We start from the raw sequence: 18487 nt of genomic DNA on the forward strand, positions 1-18487 counted from the left end.
AATTGTGGGACCCATGGGAACTGAATTCGAAGCAAAACAGGAAGAAGGCAGTAAGCAGAGGGGTGGAGGCAGGGGTGAATGGCCAGGAGTAACCTCCGGCTTCTCTCTCCCACAGCTGTCCTGCAGCATCCTGCCTGGTTCTTGGCCTCTCCTGCTGCTACTCTACCAGCCTGTCCTCACTGGCAGCTGGGTTCAAATCCTGCCTTCTGATGTTCGAGCCAGGTACAGGCCTCAGGCACATGGCTGGTAAAAAGAGGGAGCGGGCATCCACACATATGCCAACTGTGCACATATATGTATATGTATATATTAAAAACACATGTATGTATACAGCAATCCAACCAGACACACATGCCAACTATACCTATATAACATAAAACACACGTGAATGGATAACACATGCATGTATACAGTACATGCATATATCCAGGTAGACATGCCAACTATAATAAACACACATGCATGTATGTATACACGGGCGTATATACTGGTACATGCGCACAGTATGTCCACACATTTCAATGGCATAAAACACATATACTTGTGCACATATCGATGAGCATAGACAGATATGCATTTGAAGGCATGCTAACCACATCAAGACATGCTCATACATACATGCACATAAAACACGTGTGTATATATATGTGCCAACCATACACAATACATGTTGATATGTGTATACACACAACTGTCTTCTGATCTTTGGTTCTGCTATGAATTAGCTGTGCATTATTGAATGAGTATTTCTGAGCCTTAGCTTAATCTGTAAAAAGGACATATTACATGATATCTTGTGATTATTTTATTTATACATACAAACATATGTGGACATATATATATGCAAATGTGTATACACATTCTAGTGGAAAATATGGGGTGTTTATACATACATATACACACATGCATACACCAAGGTGGCATATGGAAGCCAAAAAAGTTAAAGGTGAAAAGCAGTTGAATATAGTGGGGAACATAAGTCAAGGAGAACTGAGCTTGGTCCCTCCTCTCTTTCCCCTCCCCCCCATATACTGCCTGTATGGCCCTGGACAAGTCACTGAAGCTCTCTGTACCCCAGGTGTAGTCTCAGTCAGCAGAAGGAGCTTTCTCTCCAGGAGTACCCCCAAATCAGTGAAATCCTAAGTCTGGACTAAAACCCAGACCAAGTGAAAGGCCTTCCACAAATTCCAGGCCATTCTAACTATTCCCCATTCTCTCTGGGGCTCCAGAGTGTGCCATGGAGCCTTACAGAGCTGCCTACCTGGGGCCGGCTGAAGGTGGAGGAACCTTGGTCTTGAAGGGGCTGAGAATCTTAGGAGGAAGCAGGTGGACAGAACGTTCAGTCTGTCAACAAGTGTTAATTAAGTCATTAGCACGAATCACATCCCAGGCCCTGGGCTAATCCCTGGGGATGCAAAGATGAAAGAGAAACATGCCTATGCTCAAGGAGCTTACATTCTAACTAGAGATGACAGGCTGGAACCCTCTCATTTTACAGATGAGGAAACTGAGGCCAAGGGAAGGGAAGTGGCATGTACAGCTCCTTAGTAAAGTCAGAATTCTTGATTTTCAATCCAATTCCATTTCCACCTCTCTTCATATTCATTCATTCCACAAATATTTTGTTGAGCTGCCCCCAATTGAGTAACTTCATGGTAACTTCTGAGCATGGGGATTCCTTACATCATGCAGATCCCTCAGGTAGGGAGTTGCCAGAGGGACATGAAAATTAAGTGACTTGTCCAGAATCACACAACTAGTGTCAGAGCTGATGGAGGAATCTAGGGGATCCAAAAGGTGAGAATGTAAGCAATGGAAAAATGGCTTACATTTTAATGTGGGCAGTAGAAGCCAAGCCCATGGGTAAATACACATAACAATTAGGGGAACTGAGGAAGGCTTCTTGGGTATAGTTTCTCTTGAGCCTTGGAGGGGGAGGTGAGTAGACAGAGCTCTCTGGATTAGTAGGACACCGGGCAAACACCAAGAGGTGGGGGTTGGAAGGCCAAGTTAGGGGAACATCAAGTAGGTAGGCTATTTTGGCTGTAACATAGAGGGTGTGAAGGGGAGGAGCGTTAAGTGATTGGAAAGGTAGGCTGGAGAGAGGCATCATGGGACAGATAGAGAGATGGAGAAAGAGCTGGCCAGGGTTGTGTGACCCTGGGCAAATCACCTGTGCTCCAGGTAGTGTCCTAAGATTGAAAATGGCACAGAAGTAACTGGCCTGCCTGGCTCACCGAGTCCCCTCATTCCCAGGAAAAGAGGGGGGAGTGGGGAGGAGCGGAGAGAAGAGAGGGGGCTAGAACCAGACAGAGGAAGGCTTTAAATACCAGACCAAACCCATTAGGCTCCCACCTCTAGAGAACCCTGGTTAGCTGCTGGGGGTGTTACAGTTCTGAAGCTTTTTTCCTCAATAAACTGTGAGCTCCTTAGCCCAGGGACTGGCTGCTTTGATCCTCACAATCACCCCCATGAGGGTTATTTTCCCATTTTAGGGATGTGGAAGCTGAGTTCCTGAATGTGTTGTGTGGCTCCAATGAGGTGACATTTGCACAGTGCCTGGCACACAGTAGGTCTATATAAATGGTAGCTGTTCTTGTTATTGCCAGTGCCGCACACAGCGGAATAAGTGGCTGAGGCAGAATTCGAACTCACATCTTTTTGACTCCGAGTTTTGCGCTACAGCAAAAGGCTTTAAAATATCGGCTAATAGCACCTGAGTGCCTTCTTCGCCCCTTAGCACCCAGAGGCTCACAGTAAGCTTCCAGGTACGTGCTGCAGAAACTCATCACCTTTAATAGGTGAAGACACTGAAGCTCGGAGAGTTCCAGTGACTTAAGCCAGCTAGGAAGTGCTGAAAGTGGGATTTGAACCCGGAGCTTCCTAACTCCAAGACCGGCCCCACTTCGCACTTCTCAGTTTCTATATAGCTTTGTAAAACGATTCCCTTTCAACCACCCTGTGATGGAAACCGCATTTGTTGATATTTAGACTCATTTTACAGATAAGGAAACTGATGCAGGGGTGAGGAACCCGTGGCTTCGAGGGCACATGTGATTTTCTAGGTCCTCAAGTGCGGCCCTTTGATTTAACGGAGCAAATTCCCTTAATAAGAGGATTTGTTCTGGAAAACTTGGACTCAGTCAAAAGGCAGCACCAAGGATCTAGAAGGCCACAAGTGCCCTGGAGCCCAGCAAGGCTGACACTCCTTCCAGGATCCGAAACTGGGTCCGAGCCCAGGCTTCCGAATCTAATGCTTTCCACTCAGGATCGTTACGCCGTGCAACGCAAAGTGAGTTGTCTTGAGAATTCCAGGACCTGGGTCTGAAACCTACTTTTGTACCCGTGTGACTTTGGGCAAGTCCCCAGCTGCAAAAGTCGATCGGTTACACTTGACTGTGACCTCTAAGGTCCCCTGCAGGTCCGGGTCGTTGGGTTTGCTGCCCTCCAGCACTGTCCCAGGGCGCTGGGACGCTCTGAGGGTGGGATCAGTGTCCTGCTCTAAAGTTTGCTTTCGCTTCCCACCTGTGCGCCAGGAGGCTTTCCGGGTCCGCTGCCTGGGCAGCTCCCTTCCATCCAGGTAGTGCGTGGCTGTGCCCTCCCTGCACCTCCGGGGCTGGAGCGGACAGCGCCTTGGCCCCGGCCCAGAGGGGGAGGGTGCGTGCGTGTGGGTGCTCGCCAGTTCGTGGGTGTCGCAATCGCGGGGCCGCAGCCGGGAGCAGCGCCGGGACCTTTGCTCGGCGAGTTGTGTCCGGAGCCGTGTCTCCGGGGGTGGGGACAGCGGGGCCGGCTCTGAGGCTGCCAGGATTGGGCTGGGGGGACCGGGAGGGCAGCGCAGGGCAGATGGGCACCCCTGGCCAGGGGGTGAGCAGCTCTGGGCTGCAGAGAAGTGGCCTTGGTCCGGCGGGGGGAGGGCGGGGGGGGGGGAGGGGGGGGGGGGGGGAGGAGTCATGGGGGGTGGGAGGCTGCCCCGGGAGGCCGGATCCCGGCCGGCGGGCAGAGCTCAGCCTGGCAACAGCAAGGGGTGTTCCAGGCAGACGCCCTCTGAGCCCCTCCCCGTCCTTAGCCTTTTCCCCACATTCACTTCCCTGGGGGGCTCTGGCTCCCTTTCCACTGCCCAGCTCCAGCTCCTAGCAGCCTCGCCAGCTCGCTCGCTCTCCTCTGGTCAGAGGGACTGCACCAGCCTGCCTTCCCAGCAAGGGGGCTCCAGAGGCATTGTCCAGCAAGGGCACCGGGCCTGAGGATCTGGTGGGTCATAGGTCTGGTGAGCTGGGGGATGGGGGAGGGGTTCCCGTAGAAGTGGACCGGTTGCCTGAGGGGGTAATGGGAGACCTGGTAGAGTTTGGTGCCAAGGATGTGTGTGTGTGTGTGTGTGGGGGGGGGAGCTGTGCTGTTGGACGCTTAGTGAAGAGGGATCTCCGTGGGGAGAGAAGTTCTGTGCTGGCCGGCTCTGGTAAGATCCCAGGAGGATTCCTCCCAAGTACTAACTAGAGAGAAACTGTCAGTGGGGGCAGCAATGACTGGATAGGGGGTTTGGTGAATTCTCCTAAGGAAGGAGAAGTCCGGGGTCCTATTCTGGGATGCCAGGAGGTGGCAGCAGCAGGCATGCTCATTGGAAGCTGATTCCTGAGGGGTTAAGAGAGTGACCTGTGCCATTGGCAAGGAGTTCCATCCCCTGTCCTCATTCAGCTGTGGCAACACTCAGAGCCCTAGACTGAAGGTTCAACCTTCTATGTGGGGCATTGAAAAAAAAAAAAAACCTAGCTAGGTGGTGGTGGGGGTGGGGAAATGGGGTGGTACCATACCTAAATGTCCCCTATGCCCACCCAGCATCAAATCTCAAAGCTGGCCCATTCCTAGAGGCCAGAAAGGGGACTGGGGCTTAGCTTCTGGGGCACCTTAACCCTGTGTCCCTCCCATAGGACAGCTCCTTTGGGGATGTCCAGGACCTCAAGAGGAGATGGCCACATGGCTGGGACCACCTGTTTCTGACATCACTCCCGGTAAGATTGGTTTATTCCCCTACAGAGGACTCCCAGAAGGAGCCCCTTCTCCAGAAATAAGCTTCATTCTCCTTCTGACCCTGCCTTCTCTCTGAAAGTCAGTCAGCAAGTAGTTATTAAAGACCTACTATGTGATTAAGGACCAAAACGTGCTAAGTGTTGAGGATACAAAGAAAGAAAAAAAAAATCTTTGCTCTCCAGAACCCTACAGTCTGGGGAAGGGAAGGATTCTTCCTTGGATTTCTGGGTCTTCGATGGCTAGACCAGCCCTGTCTTGGCCAGTGGGGTTTCCCGTAACCATCCTTGTCCCTTGACTGAAGTTCATCCAAGCATAGGTTTTTAGCTGGAAAGGTTACCTAGTCTTAACTGCTCCATTTGAAAATTAAAAAAAAAATTGTATGGAACCATCCCATTGAAACAAAGAATAAAGAAGGGGGAGGGGGGAGAAAGCAGCTCAGCAAAACTAGCCACCACATCAACTGGATCTGTATATGTCATGTTCCACACCCATAGCACCCCACTTCTGCAGGTACATTTTCTCATCTTGTCCTTAGAACTTTAATCCTCCCCCTCATTTCACTGGTGAAGATTCTAAGGCTCAGGAAAGTGAGATGATTGGACCAGAACCATAGAGAGTAAACAGGAGGGCTAAGATTCATGCTTGGGCCCTCCAAATCCAACTGAAGTCAATTTTCCAACATACCATGTTTAGAAAGAGCTCTTTTTCTTTAGAAAGAGCAAGCCCCCCATGCTTCTCCAGCTTCTGTCTTTGAGGAATAATGCATGCTCTCTGAGACAGACAGACTCTCTGAGACAGTACCAAACTCTTCAGGGGCAAAGGGGAATGTGCCCATTAAACAGATTAGGAAATTGAGGTAGCTAAACCAGAAGGGAAGGACTGGTCTCTACCTATACCCTGGTGGCCGGATTCCCCAAACTGATGCTCTGCTGCCCTCTAAGGGTGGAAACAAGACAATAGTTTCCCAGGGCACTGGGGCTGAGTTGGGGCTGGCTCCTTCTGTCTTCAGATTCGATCGTGGAGCTGTGGAAGACTGAAGCCCAGGATGCCAAGCAACTGTGGAAGACTGAGAGCCAAGATGTGGTGGACAGCCTGGGAAAGGCTGGTAGCAACTTCATCCTTGGGGAGGAAGCCAGGACTTGTCATCCCAGTGGGGGAGGCTCAGAAGTGGGGCAGGATGCAGGACCAGCATCCAGCCTGTTCCCCTGCTCAGAGGTTCACCCGGAGTCCACAGGTGAGGGGGAGGGAGAAGGAGAGAGCGAGGGAGGGAGAGAGGGGGAGAGAGGGAGTGAGAGAGAGAGAGAGAGAGGGAGAGAGAGAGAGAGAGAGACAGGGAGAGGGAGAGAGTTCCTACTAAGCCCTCATGTTGGTGCCCAACAAAGGGCATCAGGTAGTTTGGGAGGGGGGGTGGAATTGGTAAGTATAGATGTCTGGGATGGCAGGACTGATGAGGGGACACTAGCAATGAAGAACTGTGAGCCTAATTTGGAGTCCAGGGATTTGAGTTCAGATCCTATACCTGCTTATTAAGTGACCTTGGGTCAGTCACTTCCTCTCTGGGCTCCACTGGTAAAATGAGGGTATTCTCCAGCTTTAAATTCTATGATCAGCTGCTTTATATCAGTAAGCATCTGTCATTCACCTCCTTTGTGTCTGGCCCTTTGCTAAGAACAAATACAAAAATGAGACTGTCCCTGCCCTCAAAGATCTTAAAGTCTACTGGGATGTTACAGCATGTTCACAGAGAAATCTATATAGAATATGTGTAAAACATAAACACAGTGCTGGTGGGGAAAGAACTAACACCCGAATTCATCAAGAAAGGCCCTTAGAAGGAGGTGGCATTGAAATGAGCCTTGTAAAGAGCCAGGGTTACAGTCGTCACTTAGGGAATGTTTGTATAGTGTCCTTTACCTGTCCAGCAGGAGGCGGAAGTGAGCAGAGAGTGCATTCTAGGCATGGGGAGGAATCTGGTCAAAGGTAGTGAGGAGTGTTGGGAGAGGCAGTGTTGATTTGGGGGAAAGCCAAGTAGGCCTGTCTGGCTAGAAAAGACAGTGAGTGGGTGAAAGTAGCTGCAGCTGTAGGAGGTTTTCAATGCCAAGCCAAGATGGTTTATGTTTCATCTCTCTGGCCCCTTCCTCCCGCCATTAAACAAGCATTTATTAAAATGATGTGTCAGGTGCTGCTTTTATCTTCAGGAATATGAAGACAAAACCAAAACCTGTTTCTGCTCTCCAGGAGCATGTATACTGTTGGAGGACTTTTCAGTTTTATTCTAGAGGCATTTGGGAGTTTCTTGAGCGGAAGGACATGGCTAAGACTTCCAAATATCAGTTTGGTAGGTGGATGCTGTATAGATTGGAGAGAGGAAAGACAAAGGGTCAAGAGGTTATTCCAGTAGTACAGGCTAGAGATGATGAGGGTCTGACCTTGTATAGTCATGGTAGGAGTAAAGAAAAGAACTACAGATATGAGAGACATTGAGGAGATAAACTAGGCAAGATTTGGCAATGGGGAAGGTGGAATGAAAGGAAAGCATGGAGAATGACTCCTAGATTGTGACCTGGGGTGGCAGGAAGATTGATTGCAGTGCCCTCAACAGGACAGTTAGGGGAGAGATGGGTGGGAGGGGAGACATGGGTGGGAGGGGAGAGATGGGTGGGAGGGATGTGTTGAGTTTGAGGTCTTTCAATAGTTAGGAAGACAGTCCATGACCAGGATCACACAAACCCAGGGAGGAGAGAGTACTCCGGAGGTGGGGGTAGTCACTAGTATTGTTGAATGCTGCAGAAAGGTCAAGGAGGATGAGGACTGAGAAAAGGTCACTGGACTCAGCAACTGAGAGATCACTGGGAGCCTCAGAGAGAGGTTTCAGTTCAGTGGTGAGAACAGAATCCAGAAAGGACTGGGACTCATGTAATATACTTCCTTCCTGGTAGAGAGGTGGGGGACTGTGGGTGTGGAATATTCTATACATCCTCAGATTTGCATTGGACACATGACCCACGGCAAGCTGTCCCAGCTAGAATGTAAGCTCTGTGAGTGCAGGGAATTTCTTTTCTGTCTGTGTACCCCTGAGTAAGTGGGGGCAGTATACACATGGCCAATGTGATGCTGGGTAGGGTCTTTACCTCTCAGTGCCCCCAGGCAACTTTCTAAAACCATTAAGTTGCAGAAAATGTGCCCATTGGAAGAGAACATGTTACCTGTTGGTCTCCCAGTTCCAGTGAGCTCATCCCTAGCCTTCTCCTTCAGCACATTCCCTGGACACAATCGGTGCCTAACAAGGGCTGATGATTGACCTCCTTGTGCCCCAGGCATCTCTCTAAAGCGAGCAATCCATCAATCAGATGCAGCTGCTCTGAGGTGGCTGGCTCTAGGTGTCTGCAGAGAGGAGATCCGAGGGTTGGACCAAAAACAATAAGCATATACAGAATGTAAAACAATTCTGCATTCCTACAGAGCGGCGGCCCCTGAAGAGGAAGAAGGGGCCGGCTCCCAAGATGCTGGGGAACGAGGTCTGCAGTGTGTGTGGGGACAAGGCTTCCGGCTTCCACTACAATGTCCTGAGCTGCGAGGGATGCAAGGGCTTCTTCCGCCGGAGCGTGATCAAGGGTGCCCGCTACACCTGCCACAGCGGGGGCCAGTGCCCCATGGACACCTACATGCGCAGAAAGTGCCAAGAGTGTCGCCTGCGGAAGTGCCGCCAGGCGGGCATGCGGGAGCAGTGTAAGGGCTCTCTGGTGCCGTGTGGGCCTTGTGGGATGGATCCCTGGCTTCCTCCCAAGCACAGCCTTTCCTGACCTCGCTCTCCCCACTTATTCACCTTCTCCCCTTCTGGAAATCTTTGGAGGGTCTTTGCATTTCCTCACCCTCTGGTCGTAGACTACAAGCTCCTGGTGGGCAGGAAGTCTTGGTCATTCCTGCTGCTCTGTGCCCAGCACCTGCCCAAGGCTCTGTTTCTCTTTCCCACATGGCCCCACTGCCCATCCTCACCCTGTGCCTGCCTTTGGGTCCTTTCCTCCCTGAGCCTTCTTCCCCACCACCAGCCTGGTTCACCTCCCGCCATGTCCCTAGGTGTCCTGTCAGAGGAGCAGATCCGCTTGAAGAAGCTGAAGCGTCAGGAAGAGGAGCAAGGCCAGGCATCATCACTGACCCTGCAGGCCCCCTCGCCACCCCTGGCCCTGCCTCAGCTCAGTCCGGAGCAGCGGGGCATGATTGAGAAGCTGGTGTCCGCCCAGCAGCAGTGTAACCAGAGGTCCTTCTCTGACCGCCTCCGGGTTACGGTACCCCTGGCACCAGGAGGGAGGGGCTGGGGAGGGGGTCTGTGGTCTCCTGGTCCCTAGCTCAAAGTGCCTTCCCCTTTCCCCGGCCCCTCCTGCTCCTGTTCCCTCTGCACAGCCCTGGCCTCTGGCCCCAGACCCCCAGAGTCGAGAGGCCAGGCAGCAACGCTTTGCCCACTTCACGGAGCTGGCCATCGTCTCAGTGCAGGAGATCGTGGACTTTGCCAAGCAGCTGCCCGGTTTCCTGCAGCTCAGCAGGGAGGACCAGATCGCCCTGCTCAAGACGTCGACCATTGAGGTGGCTCTAGATGTCTGTGGGTTGGGGGAGGTCTCTGGGGAGGCTGGTCCACTGGGGGTGGAGATGGTCAGCAAGCATCCATTGAGCACCCACTGTGTGCCTGGCCCTCTGCTAAGGATATAGAGAAAGGCCAAAATACTGCCCCTGCCCTCCACAAACTCCCATTTTAATGGGGGAGACAGCATGTAAACAACTTTGTACATACAAGATGTATCCAGGGAAAGGGGGAGGTCATCTCAGAGCGAGGGCATTAATGGGAGAAGAAGGCCTCCTGTACCTGGTGGGATTGGTGTTGAGTCTGGAAGGCAGCTGGGAGGCAGAGGTGAGGAGGGAGGGCGATTTGGAAATAAAGGATGGATCCCTGGGGGATCAGGGGACATGGAAGGTACAAGAGGGAGGCCAGGCTTCCCAGAACAGGAGTGACCTGCCTGAGCTCCACAGGTGATGCTCCTCGAGACATCCCGGAGGTACAACCCTGGCAGTGAGAGCATCACCTTCCTCAAAGATTTCAGCTACAACCGGGATGATTTTGCCAAGGCAGGTGAGGACCCTTGGGCTAGGGCAGGTTGGGTCTGGAGGTCTCTCCTTTGTTCTGGGGGAATCCAGAATGGTGGCAGAGCCAAATGGACAGGGGAGGCCTTGAAGGACAATGGAAAGACCGCTAAATGGAGAGTCTTGGACCTGGGTTCAAATTCCACCACTACCATGTAGTACCTGTGTGATGTCTTCCTCATCTGTAAAATGAGGAAATCGGACTAAATATCCCTAAGGTCACCCCCCCAGCCCTGGGATCTCTGATCCTGTGATGTGGGGTGGAGCAGAGGAGAAGAGAGGGCAGAAGAACGGGGAGTTTTCTCCCAGCCAGGAGAGAGCTGGGAGGAGGCTGATCTGAAGTTTGTTTAGGCCTTTGAGTCCTGGACATGCATGTGGGCCAGGCCTCTTCCTGGCTATAAGCAATTCCTTCTCCTTCATGTCGTGAGGCCCTTCCTATTATTCAGCCCAATCCAATCTAACAAACTGGGTAGTGGAGTGGAGCAGCCAGGCCTGGAGTCAGGAGGACCTGAATTCAAATCTGGTCTTAGACACTTAATAGCTGTGTAACCCTGGGCAAGTCACTTAACCCCAATTAAGCCTCTACTATGGGAAAGGAGAGAGACCTAGTGACTAGGGGTCAGCATGAGCATGTCTGAATGACCCTGGCCAAATCACTTAGAACCTGATGACTAAGTTGTAGAGAAGGTCATGCCCCATACTGGGAGAGTTTCCTCATCTGAAAGTTCCCTATACCCATGAAATCGCCAGTCCAGTTCCCATGCCTCTGCACAAAGTAACACAGAATAATTACTGCCTGTGAATGGAAATTTGGTCTTCTAGAGTGTCTTCCTAAATCCTGACCTCTTCTCCCAATTTTCCCCTGAATATTTGAAAATTGTATTGATATCGGGGCAGTGGATAGAGCACTAGCTCTGGAATCAGGAGGACCTGAGTTCAAATCTGTCTTCAGACAGGTACTAGCTGTATGACCCTGGGCAAGTCACTTAACCATTCTTTACCTCCCTCTCCCCACACCACCCCCATTGTAGTGATATCTTTTTTTTCCAAATATATCCTTCCCCTCTGCTCCACCCCTTGAGCCATCCCCCATAGCAAAGAATTACAAAAGAACATGAAAAACAAAAGCAATTCAGCAAAATTTACCAACACACCAACCATTTCTGGCCCAGTGTAAGCAATGCTCCACACCCCAAGGCCCCCGCCTCTGCAAAGGAGGAGGGAATCACTAGTTGATTTTTCCCATGTCATTCTCAACAGCGCCCCATCTCTGAGTCAGGGAACTAACTGGCTTAGAAGACAAGGACCATTCTAGGGTGGAGGGTTGGGAGCTGCTCCCAGCCTGAAAGATCTTCTCCAAGAATTAGCTCATATCGACAGTTTCCAATAAGGTTGAAACAGATTGTGACCCAGAGCTCTGCAGGAGAGAGATTCTTCTAATATTTCATTATCACCCGCATCCTCCTCATTATTATTGGTGACTTCATCAGAGTGGGAAATGCCCTCCACTAAATCAATTGGCTTTAATCTGTAGCTTCGAGTTTCCCAGAACCCTGAGAAGTAAGTGACTTGTCCAGGGTCACACTGCCTGTATGTAATGCAAGCTTTGTGACACTGAGTTTCATGACACTAGGCTGCCTCTCATTATGTTCTCCCGAAAGACATAATGATATCTAGCACATTTAAGGTTTACAAAATGCTTTTCTCACAACAGCCCTGTGAGGCAGGGACAGCAGGTATTACTGTTCCCATTCTACAGGTGAGGAAAGTACAGCTCAATGCAGTAAAATGACTGGCCCAGAGTAACCCAGGCAATGAGTGGCAAAATTTGAACTCAGGTCTTCCTGCTTCCAAGCCCCTAACTCCACTGTCTATTAGGCCACCAAGGTGGTAAGTGGAGGAGCCGGGTCCCTCCAGATGCCAAGGCCAGGGCTTGTTTCACTCCAGGTTGCTTCACTCTCAGGAGGCCATAATGGGAGCCCTGGGGTCACAAACTTTGTGTGGGACATCTTGGGAATTATAGGATGCTAGATTTGGAGATAAAGAGGACTCAGAGGGCACCTCATCTGACTTTCATCTGCCTCAGTTTCTGTGTCTGTAAAATGGGCTGGATGCTTTTAACCTCTGCCCAGGGCCAGCGCCCTTAGACCGTGGTTTGGGGCTTTGCCCAAAGGTGAAGGCACTTCTGTCCCCTGGCCGTGCCTGTTGCTTAGTGGGTTTCTCCAGCTTCTCATAGAAAGCTGATAAAAATCAGGGTGAAAATATAGAAACTGAGCTACAAGCCTGAAGGAGCAAAAAGAAAAGCAGTTTGATAGAGTGTGGCTGACCGGCAGACCAGGGGCAGGGGCATTCTGGCTTACAGCAGAAATGGCTCCCAGGTGTTGGACAGTAGGGGATAGGGAGGCTGAGAGCCCAGGAGACCTGCTGACATCTACGCTGAATGCAGTGCCGGTTCTGGGGTCAGGGGCCTTGGCAATGACCACCTGTATGACTTTGGGCAAACCACTGGACATCCTGCCTTGGTTTCCTCATCTGTAAAATGGTAGGGTTGACCTAAATGGCTTCTGAGGTCCCTTCCGAATCAGCCCTACGTTCCTGTGACCCCATGAGTGCAAGTGCAACCCTCGACCATTTGTTTTAGTAAGCCATTTTCAGGCATCTCCAACACTTCCTGACTCCATTTGGGGTTTTCTTGGCAAAGATACTTAAGTGGTTTGTTTTTTCTTCTCCATCTCATTTTACAGGTGAGGAAACTGAGGCAAACAGGGTGAAGTGACTTGGCCAGGGTCACACAGCTACTAAGTGTCTGAGGCTAGATTTGAACTCAGGAAGATAAGCCTTCATGACTCCAGGCCCATGGCTTTATCCAATGTACCTACCACCTAGCTGCCCCTCAGTTTCTTTACTTGTAAAATCAGTTGGACTAGTGAGATCCTTTTGAGCTCCCCTTCCTTGGGCCTCAGCCAGGGATCTGGGACCCAGGATCCCAGCCTGGAGTCCCGGCGATGTGTCAGAGGGCCCTCGTGAGTTTCCCCAAAGGGGCTGTGGGCCTCCCTGCTGGGGCTGCTTTAACCTGCCTGGTGACCTCGCCCCTCAGGGCTGCAGGTGGAGTTCATCAACCCCATCTTTGAATTCTCCCGTGCCATGAACGAGCTTCAGCTCAACGATGCTGAGTTTGCCCTGCTCATTGCCATCAGCATCTTTTCTGCAGGTGTGTACCAGGGCCAGGAGGTGGGCAGGGGGGCGTGTCCCGAAGGACTCTAGAGGCTCGGGCCAGCCTAGGTGTGTCTGGGGGGCAGGGGAGCTCCCCCATTTGGTGGGGACAGCTGAGCCCTTCATCAGACCTCCTCCTTGTCTCTGTGGGTGCCCCACAGACAGGCCCAACGTGCAGGACCAGCTTCAGGTGGAGAGGCTGCAGCACACGTATGTGGAGGCCCTGCACGCCTACGTCTCCATCCACCACCCAAATGTGAGTGTTTCCCATGGCATCCCATCCCTCGAAGCCCGAGTTCATGGTGTAGTGAGCCAGCAGAGTGTAATAGAAAGGGCTTGGGACTTGGAAGGAGCAGGACCTCAGTCTAAGTTTTACCTCAAACATTCACTAGCTGTTTGACTTTGGGCAAGCCACTTAACCACTCTAAGACTTGGTTTCTCTATCTGTAAATGGGGATAATTGCAAGCAAACACCTCACAGGCTTGGTGTGAAAATCAAATGACTAGATAAGCATTTACTCAGTGTATGCTGGGTGCCAGGCACCAAGCTACAGGTTAGGGGTACAACCGCAAACCAACCAAGCAGTCCCTGCTTTCAGGAAGCTTACCTTCTAATGGGGGAAGAAAATGCAGACAGAGAAAACTGGAAACAGGGGAGGCCCCAGGGAGGCCAAGCACGGTGGGGTCCCCTGGAGGGAATCAGTCGCCAGGCAGGAGAGAAGGGCCTTAGCTCTCCCAGGGTGAGGTCTGTAAAAACACTCTGCAAGCCTGAAGAAGGCACAGGAAACACTAACCACCACGGATGGGGGTGACTCCCTCAGGCCTCCCATTTTCCTCTGGAGCAGCTCTCTCTGGCCACATAATTCCCAGCTGCCTCCTATCTCTCCCACAACTTCCCCTCACGGTACAGTATCAACAGCAGGAAACAGGCCTCGTTCTTGGGCCCCTCTAGGACCCCCTGATGTTTCCACGGATGCTGATGAAGCTGGTGAGCCTCCGAACTCTGAGCAGCGTCCACTCAGAGCAAGTGTTTGCCCTCCGCCTGCAGGACAAAAAGCTGCCGCCCCTGCTCTCGGAGATCTGGGATGTGCAGGAATGATCCTCTTCCTCGCCTGGGTCTCAGCCTGGGTCTCAGCCTGGGCTGCTTGCGGGTGGGGTCTGCCACGTGGGTCTGGGGAGGGCTGCAGAATCAGCAGGGGGGCCGTCTCTCTGGGCTGGGCTGGAGATCCTAAATGGGCATTAAAAGAGAGTTGAAGGGTTGGGAGTTCTCTGGCTATTAGGGGAAACGGGGACCCAGTCCAGGCAGAGAGGGATGCCTGTTTTGCACAGGGCTGCCACAGTCCACTCCCCACGTCCTCGGGTCACACAAGACAGCCCATGTCATCCCTCTGTACCTGGCTCAGAAAACGGCCCTGGCAAGGCGTGCACCACCTCGCACACTGACCAGGATGACCCACGGGCATATAAAGTGGAGACTAGAGGGTCTGGCTTCTAAAGAAGGGGGGAGACCAAGGACAACGCCTCTGCTCTGGCCCTTCCTCCCCATCCAGACCCGATGATGTCACGCGAGCCCTGCCTATCCTGGGTTCTGGACGGGCAGCCAGACACCGGGGGTCCCTGGCCACCCCTTTTGGTCTGGAGTCTCTGGCGTATCCAGAATGTCCGGCCCTGCCTCAGTAAGGGGAGGGGGGTCCTGCCCCTCCCTGTCACGGGAAGGGAGCCCCAGGAAGACGGATAAGATTAAAAACCGTCAAAGATCATAAGCTCAGGGCTAGAAGAGACCGCTAGCGGTCAGCCAAGACCCTCACTGTACAGATGCGGACCGGGGCTGGGAGGCGGGTGACGTCTGGCTCAGGCCCCATGGCAGCAGAGCTGGGATTCGAACCCACGGACGCAGGAATCCTTTCTCCCCCGCCACGCCCACTCCGCCAGGGGTCCCCCTTCTCCCCGCCGGACTTCATGTCCCGTCATGCATCGCGGGGCGGTCCCGGCCCCTCCCTACCTCGGCGTGCGCCCTGCTCAAGAGGCGTCAGCTTGCGGCTGTGCTTTCCTGCATCCCTCCTCAACCTCCTGCCGGAGTAGTACGGCCTTTTCTGAAGCCGCAGCACCTGGGCACTTCCCACACCGTGACGGGGGGGGGAGGCGGGGACGGCAGTGCGGAACTCCGGCCAGCGCAGCCACTCGTTTGTTCTTAGAAGCAGCTTCCAGGTGTATCAACGCTTCGTCCCCAAAATGGACGGTGTCAGCATCTATAATTAAAAGCGATTTGTACAGTAAAAATTGACGCCGACGAGTCCTCCCCTCCTCGGCCGGCCCAGTGGTGTGTGCTCCGGGGAGGCGAGCCAATAGGCTCCCCCCACCTTCGCTGCGGTGCTAGTGGTACCGTCCGCCCCGCCCGGCCCCTCCTGCCCTCCCGCAATGGTACACCCCCCCCTCCCCAGTACAGATGCGGAACTGGTGCGAGGCGCGGTGCTCAGAGAGTCTGCGCTGCAGGTCCCCGCGCGCCCCCGGCCCGGCCTCGGCCCGCGCGCCCCCAGCCCCGCCCCGGGCCGTGCAGCCCCGCCCCCTGGCCCAGGTGAGGAGAAGAGCCGCGGCCTCGGACCGACCCCGAGCGCGGAGCCTGAGAGCCCGGAGCCCGAGCCCGGGAGGGAGGGGAGGGACGAGACTGGAGGTTCGAGGGGGCCCGCAGCGGGCGGAGCGTCCAGAGGGGTCCAGGGGGATGGGAGCAGGGAAGACGAGGGCGGGGGCTCTGGGGATGGAGGGCGGCCAGGGTGAGGATGGGGCCCGAAGGTTTGCGAGCGCTAGGGACGTGGGGGCTGGGGCTGCCGGGGGGATTAGAGGAGGGGTCTCCGAGGGGATGGGGGATTGGGCTGTCAGGAAGGATTGGGGGACGGGGGTTTTATGGGGGAAGGGGAGGGTCTTGGGGTAGGGGCTCTGAGGAGATGGGGGATGGGGCCGCCAGGGAGGATTAGAGGAGGGGCCTCCAAGGGGGAGGGGCATCTTGGGCTGGGGGCTCTGAGGGGATGGAGGGGGCTGGGGACCGGGGCCGCCAGGGAGGATTAGAGGAGGGGGTCCCATGGGGGGGGTCCTTGGGGGCTGCCAGGCATTGCTAGAGCAGACGGGGTGGGTGGGGTGTCAGGTATGGGGGCGGGAGGCTCTGGGAGAGGAGCGGGGTCTCAGAACGGGGCGCCCAGCCCGGGCACAGTAGGCGCCTAATAAGTGAGCGATCCTGAGGCTGGAGGGACGGAGGCCGCAGGAGGGTGGAGGGGCACGGGGGCAGTGGGCCCCGGGGGGAAGGAGGGGTGCGGAGCGCGAGGCGCTGCGGCCGGGAGCAGGCCCGGCCTGGGCAGGGGGAGCGGAGCTGTCCAGCAGGCGGGGGAGTGGGAGCGCGGTCTGGGCAGCTGGGGCTGCTCAGCTGAGGCCTCTTTGGGTGTGACTGCAGAGAGCCGGGCTCCCACGCCGCTCTCTCCCGGTGGCCAGGCTCCCGCAGGGCATCTTCTCATTTCTGTCTTCCTCCCCGCCGCCCCCCTGCGCCCCGGGCCGGCTGGGCTGATGCGATTGCAAGGTCACGGAGGGGGAGGAGGGCCTCCTCGGCTCGCGTCAGCAGAGAAGCCACCTCTGCCTCTGGCCCCTGTGTTTTACCGTGAGATACAGCCCGGCAGGGCAGCGTGTCCGGGGGGTGGGGGTGGGGGGGCTGAGGCCATACCACCCACTAAGGGCTCCTTGCCCCTGGATGTGCCTCCGAGCGGCTTCCTGAGTGTGGTGATTCAGGCCCCTGTGTCCTGAGGGCCCCAGAGCCTCTGGTCTTTCTGAAGGGGGGTGGAAGCAGGAACCAGGGGCTTTTGAGATTAGTAGATGTGGTTGGAGCAGGGGAAGACTCTGAGTGTGAAGTTTGTAATGAAGAAATTGTGTGGGTGAGGCATCACTCACGGGGTTGGACTCTTAGGGGAGGAGTGCTAGTAAAGGCCTGGCTCTTGCCCATTTTAACCAAAGCTGGTGACTGCTAGAGAGTTTGAGCTGGAGACGACACCGGCCCCAAGGCTCCCCTGTTTTAGGTCAGAGTAGTTGTTATTGCTTCCCTTAGTAATGTCGGGAGATTAAGGGGGAGCCGTGATCACGATCTAACTGCTGTGAAATGGCTCCCCATGAGCAGGAAGGGTCTGCTCTGGATGGCCTGTCCCTCGGTGAATTGGTGGAAGCTACAGTGAGGTGTCTGAGATTTCCCTAAGGGGCGGCTTGCTGAAGGAGACTCCCGGTAAACAGACTGGGTGGCTCAGCTTTGAGCTCTGATCCTGCAGAATCGCTTGTGCAGTGATCATTTTATCTTCTTTCTCCCAAGCCATTTTCCAACCTTTATAATTTTTCAGAGAGGATTTTTTTTACCACCTCTCCCAACCTGGTCCTCTCCTTCCTTCCTTCTCTGTGCCCCTCCCCAGTTGGGTTTGCTGATCTGAGTTTAGTTCCTTAGTGTTCCCCTGCCCTCTGCAGTCTGCTGATGCCTGTATAAGAGGAGAGGGGACAAAGGGGCGCACTGAATCGATAGCCAGCTTGCTGATGGCCCCCAGGAGGCCTATGAAGCAGGCAGGGCCTTGGCTTTCATTATGCAGTGGAGAGGAATTGATGACAAGATCCAGAATGGGGGAATGTAGATGCTGAAGGCAGGTGGGTCAGAGAGCAGGCTAGCCATGGGTGCCGTAATAAGAAGAGAGCAGCTCCTGGGTCCAGGGAGGATGTGTGATCATGGGCTCTGGGCCACTCCAGCTCAGCTTTGCCATTTGGTCACCAAGGAGGGGAGGGGCTTTGGCTGCACTATAAATAGTGCTGGGAGCTAGAGTTGCTATGGAGACGGAACTGAATCCTATTACCTGTAGGTCCTACTATCCTGTGCTTATTGGGAGGTTAGAGGAATGTCGGAAGAAGCCTGTGGGTTGGGTGCATGAGGAGGGTAGGCTAAGTCATGTATGTTCTTTTGTAGGGGAGAACTGAGTGTTGACTCTACCAAGAAGACCCTAAGCATATAGTAAGTTTACTGTATGTCTGTCGTCTATGTGCATGTCCAAGCAGTGGTCAGGGTGTGTGTGTGTGTGTGTGTGTGTGTGTGTGTGTGTGTGTGTGTGTG

At 53.8% G+C, this 18487-nt stretch overlaps 2 protein-coding genes across 34 annotated transcripts in view; both read left to right on the forward strand.

Moving 5' to 3' along the window:
* The first annotated feature begins 123 nt into the window (after positions 1-123).
* On the forward strand, positions 124-14627 carry NR1H3 (nuclear receptor subfamily 1 group H member 3). 4 transcript variants are annotated; one of them, XM_069091568.1, is made up of 11 exons: positions 124-222; positions 4122-4252; positions 4928-5003; positions 6032-6256; positions 8485-8751; positions 9100-9308; positions 9424-9603; positions 10045-10144; positions 13253-13366; positions 13530-13624; positions 14321-14476. In XM_069091568.1, the coding sequence occupies exons 1-11, from the start codon at positions 210-212 to the stop codon at positions 14465-14467; spliced, it is 1557 nt and encodes a 518-aa protein (XP_068947669.1). In that variant the 5' UTR covers positions 124-209; the 3' UTR covers positions 14468-14476. The 4 variants fall into 4 exon arrangements, with proteins under 4 accessions (XP_068947669.1, XP_068947665.1, XP_068947668.1 ...); XM_069091566.1 differs by lacking the exon at positions 124-222 and having other exon boundaries at positions 3912-4248; positions 4923-5003; positions 14321-14627; XM_069091564.1 differs by lacking the exons at positions 124-222; positions 13530-13624 and having other exon boundaries at positions 3909-4248; positions 4923-5003; positions 14321-14627.
* A 1271-nt stretch (positions 14628-15898) lies between these two features.
* MADD (MAP kinase activating death domain) overlaps positions 15899-18487 on the forward strand; it is a 38704-nt gene continuing 36115 nt past the window's right edge. For 29 of the 30 annotated variants that reach the window (XM_069091576.1, XM_069091595.1, XM_069091579.1 and 26 more), the window contains exons 1-2: positions 15919-16039; positions 18344-18388. The gene's annotated coding sequence lies outside the window, so the exon portion shown is untranslated. Of the gene's footprint in view, positions 16040-18343; positions 18389-18487 lie in introns of all 30 variants that reach the window. The other variant, XM_069091577.1, reaches the window with a different exon arrangement.

The sequence above is a fragment of the Petaurus breviceps genome, unplaced genomic scaffold, assembly GCF_028583685.1.
Source record: "Petaurus breviceps papuanus isolate PSGF00001 unplaced genomic scaffold, PetGlider_PUasm1.0 188, whole genome shotgun sequence".
NCBI lineage: Eukaryota > Metazoa > Chordata > Mammalia > Diprotodontia > Petauridae > Petaurus > Petaurus breviceps.

What these genes read in the sequence shown, in the direction of transcription:
- NR1H3 (XM_069091568.1), top strand. An exon ending in CTGACCGCCTCCGGGTTACG is followed by an intron (nt 9,309 to 9,423) that starts GTACCCCTGGCA and finishes CCCTCTGCACAG; the next exon opens with CCCTGGCCTCTGGCCCCAGA. An exon ending in CATCAGCATCTTTTCTGCAG is followed by an intron (nt 13,367 to 13,529) that starts GTGTGTACCAGG and finishes GGTGCCCCACAG; the next exon opens with ACAGGCCCAACGTGCAGGAC.